This window comes from Nuphar pumila, unplaced genomic scaffold (assembly GCF_984573655.1).
Source record: "Nuphar pumila unplaced genomic scaffold, dmNupPumi1.hap1.1 HAP1_SCAFFOLD_327, whole genome shotgun sequence".
Classification (NCBI taxonomy): Eukaryota; Viridiplantae; Streptophyta; class Magnoliopsida; order Nymphaeales; family Nymphaeaceae; genus Nuphar; species Nuphar pumila.
Window position 1 is genome coordinate 61156 of NW_028323281.1, and position 6315 is coordinate 67470.

The following is a 6315-nucleotide window of genomic DNA, read 5'->3' on the forward strand; positions in this document are numbered from 1 at the left end:
ATTTATACCTGCCAAATTCAGCGTGATGGCATCAGCGATGGCGTTCCACAGCGCATCCGTCGGATCATCGGCGAAGGTGCCTCTTTGAAATGAATGCCATATTCATCTATATCTGCTAATTTTGTCGTTTTGGTAGTTCGCTCGGTCCTTCTACCTGCAGCAATGTTTGCTGGTGTGCCAAAGTCCTACTACCCATGAAAAGATGCATTTTTGCCCGCGAGCATCTCCGCATATGCCAGGAATGAATGGTTGAATTCAGCGCAGCAAGTTTTGTATTGGTCGTATCGACGAGAGAGCTTGGGCCTCACCGAAACCTGTCGTGCGGTACCTGGGTTTCGCGCGATACGCCAAGCCGCGTTCACGTACACCAGGGTTGGAACCGAAACGCTGTCGACACCATTCTGTGTAAAACATTTTACTTCACGAGGGCACGTTCGCCGCATGCTGTCAATGTGATAGCGATCTGGTGGCAGGCGCATCCGTGTGACTGCCGTGTCGTCCCTTGTTGACGATTTATTGAAATGCAGGGTGCTGACGCGAAGATGTGGAGCCGGCCAGGCACCAAGCCAAGTCGCCGTGCAGCCTTGGAGACAGTAACAGCAGCTGCGAACCCAAAGAAAATTCTGATGATGGGCGGCACACGTTTCATTGGCCTCTACTTGGCTCGCCAGCTGGTGGAGGAGGGCCACGAAGTCACTCTGTACACACGCGGCAAGTCAGCAATCACAACACAGATTGCGGACGACACCAATGAGTCGTATCAGCGGTTTTCTAGGTGAGGCTCCTCTTGGAAGCTACAAAGTGCAGATTTGTGTGGCAGTATGTGCGCAAGTTTGCCACGCCGCTGCTGTGTTACGACGAGAAACATTGCATCTTGGAATGGAGTCAACACTGGAGTTCATCCCAGACTGCTGCAATGTGCTTAGCTCTCCTTGCTTTGGCTCATAATGCCATTCCGCACAGTCACAATGGCCACGTCTTTGTGAATGAACCCACTCCTTGCCTGTGGTGCCCTTCGTTCCTGCCATCCTCATCATTGACTTGCAGCGCCTGCGAGGCCGAAAGCCCCTCAGGCACGTCCTTTAGAGACATGCCGCGATCGACGATGTGTGGCCACACTAATGCTCCGGATCCGGTGGTGGATCTGGAGACAGTGGCAACTCCACGCACTTGGGAATGTTTTTGCAATTTCCAGTTGATTTGTCCATTTCAATCTCGTACGCACAATCGAGATGACGGCATTATGGACGGGCCTGCCATTTCCCCAAGTCAAAACATATCGATACAGACCCTGCGCACACTACCTTAAACAAGCGGCACCTGGGCTAAACAATTAAGGCCCCAAGATGGGTTTGAACCCCCGTCCTCATGTTTCCACAGGTGGCATTAAATGCCAAACAGTACTGATAGGACCAGCTGGATGTCCTGAACAACTGGCGGCTGATGTCTATTTCAATACAGGACCTCATCTTCATCGACAAAATTCCCGACAGTAGTCATGGTTCACTAAGCGCTTGAAACAACGCCCACTCACTGCTCCCATGCCATAAGTTAGGAAGGGCGTTCACAGTCGCGCTAAGTCACCTGTCATACATTTGCCTAAAACATTGAATGTCAAATGCAACTTCAATTCGAGCACCGAACCAGCCGTATGCAGCTCCATCAAGCACATCAAGGGGGACCGCAAGGACTGCGACGCAGTGAAGAGCAACCTCAAGGGCTCCGGCTTCAACGTCGTGTACGACATCAACGGGCGAGAGGGCGCAGAGGTGGCTCCAATCCTCGAGGCCCTGCCGGACCTCGAGCAGTACATCTTCTGCTCATCGGCAGGAGTCTATCTCAAGTCCGACGAGATGCCACACCGGGAGGAGGACAAGACGGATGTCAAGTCCCGCCACAAAGGCAAGCTCGACACCGAGACCATGCTTGAAAGCACGGGCGTCAACTACACCTCCATTCGCCCCGTCTACATCTACGGCCCCCTGAACTACAACCCTGTAGAGGAGTGGTTCTTCCAGCGCATCGCTGCCGGTCGCCCAGTCCCAGTGCCTGGCTCCGGCATGCAGGTATGCGGCGTTTCACCAGTCCCTGTCATTTAAGGGTCGCGGTGCCTGACACTGCGTTCCTTTTGGGGACAAAAATGGGAGTCGAACCCCATTCTGGCGAGTCACTGCAGGTATGTGACTCGCGGGTCACTCGCTCACCAGGTGGTCCACCTACAACAGGACCAAGCACTGTCAGCATTGCAATAGCATGCCAACGAGCTCAGAAGCGTGGATGGCGGGATGCAAACTGGCATACACTCGTTTGAATTCCCGCTGTCAGTCATTATCTGGAATACATGTACGAAAGCAATCAAATTCCGGACTACGTGTACGAGAACAGTCTAATCAGTACCGGGGCCACTTGAACGCTGGCAGCTCCGATGTCCTTGTCGTGCAACTTGAGAATGATGATGTATTGAATATCTTTTTACGACACGACCGCATCCACATGGACGTAGGCAACTCCAAGAACTACTCGGAATCAGGAGACATATGAATATCCATGCGTCTGATGTCCATGTACCACACCAAGTCTGTGGAACTTCTAAGCGGCCCATTATCTACAGGTGACTCAGCTCGGCCATGTCAAGGACCTGGCTGACGCCTTCGCCAAGTGCCTAAGCAACCCAAAAGCAGCAAAGCAGATCTACAACATCTCGGGCGAGCGCTATGTCACCTTTGATGGCATTGCCAAAGCGTGCGCTCAGGCCATGGGCCGGGACGCCCCCGAGATTGTGCACTTCAACGCCAAAGAATTTGACTTTGGCAAGAACAAGCCTTTCCCCATGCGCGACCAGCACTTCTTCACGTCCATAGACAAGGCCATGGCTGATTTGGATTGGGCACCCAAATTCGGCCTGGTTGACGGACTGACAGACTCCTACAGCAAGGTAAGCACATCCTCGTTTGCTGCGATTGTAGGAGCTGCTGTGGTAGTGATGATAGTATTACTCGAGAATGCTACTCGTGAATGTACTCATGAATGGTATTGTGGTCGCAAGTAGTTTTACTCGTAAATTGTATGCTCTTAAGTACCACATGCTTGAAGTGTTAAGCAATTCAAATGGCAAGCAATCCACCTGGGGCCATAACGAGCAGGAAACCAGCCAGTTGGTTGCACATCAATTCATATCCAAGCTGCAGAACCTAGCCAGCTGCAACCTTCGACGCCAGGAGCAGCTGCACATGTTGCATTTACCACCTACAAGGCAGTAAGGGTTTGGGATTCCCTCCCTTTTTGGCCAACCCCCTTAGTACAATTGCTCTTCCAAGCCAGTGCTTCGTCTGAATGGGTTTCGACCCCCTGTCTCTCCCCAGAATTCATGCTTTATCGGGCATCTGGACCCGAAAACGACGGGGTCTGGCAAAACACTGTTCCAAACATGGTTCTGGTATTTGGACAAGGGTCAACGACTGCTGCATCAAAGCTCCATCCATTGAAGCTCGTTTCAAGGGGTGAGCTTTTGCTTTGGTGACAATTGTGCTTGGTATGAGCAGCGCCAACATTCTGTTCTGTGCGCGCAGGACTTCGGACTTGGCATGTGCCGCAAGGCGGCTGACTTCACCACCGATGACATGATCTTGAGCAAACTTGGTTAGAGGCTGTGAACTCTGCTAGAGTGTAGAGTCTTGGCCGGCACACCGAGATGCAGCATGACTAGACCAGCATGGGCACCTTCGGTTAAATTTTTGAGCATACCTTTTTGTAATTGTCTCAACAATAGTTTCAGGATGACAGCTGAAACCGCCGTGCACTAATGCTTGCCTGCATCAGTCCATAGCATCATGCGGGAGGGTTGGCAGGAAGCGAAAACAACCAGTATCGCTCAGAACCAAGCTTCTAGATTGCACGAAACGGTCACACACATGCATTGGGCACCACCAGTGTTGGTATGTGGTTAATGATTCCATTGCACCAGGATACCGTGGAGTGGAGGTGCCAACGATGCGTAAAACTCCTTGAACAAACCGTCCCTCCCCCCACATGCCTTCTATCTGGAGTTGACTTTGTGTTGAGAAGGGGCCGCAGAAGAGTGTCAGAAGCAACAAGGAGCACCGCTACTAAAGTACTGCGGCATCTGGAAATTCAGAATCAATAGAGGGCAGTGGTCTCAATCGTGCAATGCACGACCAATTTCTTTACGCCTTAGCAGATTGCACTTGAATGCAACTGAAGAGGAGACGCAAACAGTGTGAATGAGGCATCCAGTTCTGGCTCTCTTCTTGCATCAATTTTGGTGGTCCGAGGCATGGCACCCGCAACAGGGCAGTTTCTCGACTAGCTCCAGATACCAGCGATCTTGGCGGCTATGCTTGCTAGCCAGCGCCGTTCTTTCGAAGAAAGGCCACGCGCGTACTCTGACAGCACAAGCATGAAGTCTGCTGCTCTGTCCCATGACTTGGATAGAGGGATGAGCAGCGCTGCCTGAGCGCCTTCAGGGACAGCTTTCCAAGCCGCGATCCCCTCACTCGACATCGCCCCCCGATCTGCCATGTACAAGCCATCTTCGGGCAGACGCGCAAGAAGGGTGGCAGACCTTTTCGCATCAGCCTGCACACCAGCCATGAACTGATGATGCCTTTTCAAGTACATCAGCCCTGATATGATAATGCCTTTAGAAATGAGGATTTATTGGCATTTCATGTGCTCTCGTTCCACTATCATGTCAGGTGAGGTTATGTATGGTAAGTCAGGCTGGTCCAGGCACGCGTGCCTCAGGAGACAGTAATGATGGCACTAATTCCCAAGTAGTTTTTGGAGTAGCCAATGTCCATGTGGATGCGGGAGCGTTGCAAGACGACTACTTGGGAATCAAGACAAATGGTCTAGACAACAATTGATCAGCGGCCTTGCATTGCCTTGCATCACGTTCTCCATCTAGGTTGTTTTCTGATTGAGATTCTAGATAGAATATATCATGAATTTCGAAACCTATGGGTACCCTCGGGGCCGTGTTGCATGACGCTTCCGATCAATTGTTGTCTAGACTACGGTACACATCTTTATGTTGCAACAGATTGGTGGCGAGACTGCACCTACTGTAATGGTCGCCAACGCCATGCTCCTCTCCCCTGCCTATATGCACATGCAAGCGGCATTGAGTACAGACTTGGAAAGGTGCATGAGTCAGCACAGCGTACCTGCATGCTTGCCGTGAGCTGCGGCAAAGTGTCTTTGGGGCTATTCGCATCCAGCGCTTTCTGTCCAAGAGCCCCCCGCGCCATAGCCACAGAGCCCCTCCTCATGACCAGAACCGAGCAGCTGTTGGTGTTTCGAAGTAGCGCAAATGAGGACCATGCAAGCTCCTTTGCTGTTGTGTCTGGGAGGCCTTTGTCAAAGACAAATGCCTGGACCGCCCCTGCAGGGACAATGCAGATGTCCACCCCAGTTCTGAACCTCGATATTGCGCCCCGCACTCACTCAGACACTTGTGGACATGACGACGTAAGTTATGAATGTACATGATGGTGAAACAGAGATCGCATGCATTTTTCAACAGGTTCTTGATTCCCATGTAGTTCTTGAAGTTGCCAATGTCCATGTGGATGCGGTAGTGCTGTCAAAACAAACATCATCATCATCTCATGCTTGCCCAGCTGACGCAACCAGACACCTGCTCTGAGGGCATTTTTAAGACTCAAGTTCAGTGCTATTCACTAAGGTTTAGTGCTTGTCGGAGAAACATTCCAAAACTCGCGCATGAAGCTCAGACCCTGTAATTTGCAGGTCGCAATGCCTGAAAGTGCATGACTTGTGTGGGCAAAAATGGGGTCGGAACTCAACCTGGCGAATCACTGATGACGCTGACAACCGAGCAATGGATACTGCTGCATGTGGCTCATGCAGCAACAGGTAGTCCATGGAAGAAGTGCTGGAAGAAATCCGGCTGTTCATTGCAGTACTGGAAAACATCATCAGGCCGATGGTCAATTCTGCAAGCAGGTGTTCCCTGACTGGCACTTGGAGTTGCCTATGCCCATATGGATGCTGTTGTGCTGTGATAAGACACACAATCACCTTGCAATGATTTTTATGTATTTAAGCACAGATGTATAGCACTCCGCATGCGCACTCACCTTGAATGGTTTGAGAGGCCTCTCGCCTTCCCCTAGCACCAGATGCTTCCTTCAACCGGAACTCCAAGCTCGGTAATAATACTAATGTAAACGCCAGCACGAGTCCAACGACCTCACCTACGCTCTGGAACCACGGAATATCAGCAAGAATATGCACCCTATGATTGCACATCCACATATTTCCCGAACAAGC

The 6315-nt window shown here is 51.2% G+C and overlaps 2 protein-coding genes across 2 annotated transcripts; one reads left to right on the forward strand and one right to left on the reverse strand.

Moving 5' to 3' along the window:
* On the forward strand, positions 1-3644 carry LOC149810516 (chloroplast stem-loop binding protein of 41 kDa b, chloroplastic-like). Its single transcript, XM_089994228.1, has 5 exons — positions 1-76; positions 528-775; positions 1658-2066; positions 2612-2935; positions 3570-3644. The coding sequence occupies exons 1-5, from the start codon at positions 26-28 to the stop codon at positions 3642-3644; spliced, it is 1107 nt and encodes a 368-aa protein (XP_089850354.1). The 5' UTR covers positions 1-25.
* Positions 3645-4323: 679 nt separating this feature from the next.
* LOC149810517 (uncharacterized) lies at positions 4324-5270 on the reverse strand. Its single transcript, XM_089994230.1, has 2 exons — positions 5187-5270; positions 4324-4596 (listed from the first exon to the last, which is right to left on the reverse strand). The coding sequence occupies exons 1-2, from the start codon at positions 5268-5270 to the stop codon at positions 4324-4326; spliced, it is 357 nt and encodes a 118-aa protein (XP_089850356.1).
* Between the last annotated feature and the right edge of the window lie 1045 nt (positions 5271-6315).

Bases quoted from the DNA above. Each gene is read 5' to 3' on its own strand.
- LOC149810516 (XM_089994228.1), top strand. From the start codon at position 26: ATGGCATCAGCGATGGCGTTCCACAGCGCATCCGTCGGATCATCGGCG. The intron at 2,067-2,611 runs GTATGCGGCGTT...CATTATCTACAG, and splicing joins TGCCTGGCTCCGGCATGCAG to GTGACTCAGCTCGGCCATGT. The intron at 2,936-3,569 runs GTAAGCACATCC...CTGTGCGCGCAG, and splicing joins TGACAGACTCCTACAGCAAG to GACTTCGGACTTGGCATGTG.
- LOC149810517 (XM_089994230.1), bottom strand. From the start codon at position 5,270: ATGGCGCGGGGGGCTCTTGGACAGAAAGCGCTGGATGCGAATAGCCCC. The intron at 4,597-5,186 runs GTACGCTGTGCT...GCTGGTGTGCAG, and splicing joins AGCTCACGGCAAGCATGCAG to GCTGATGCGAAAAGGTCTGC.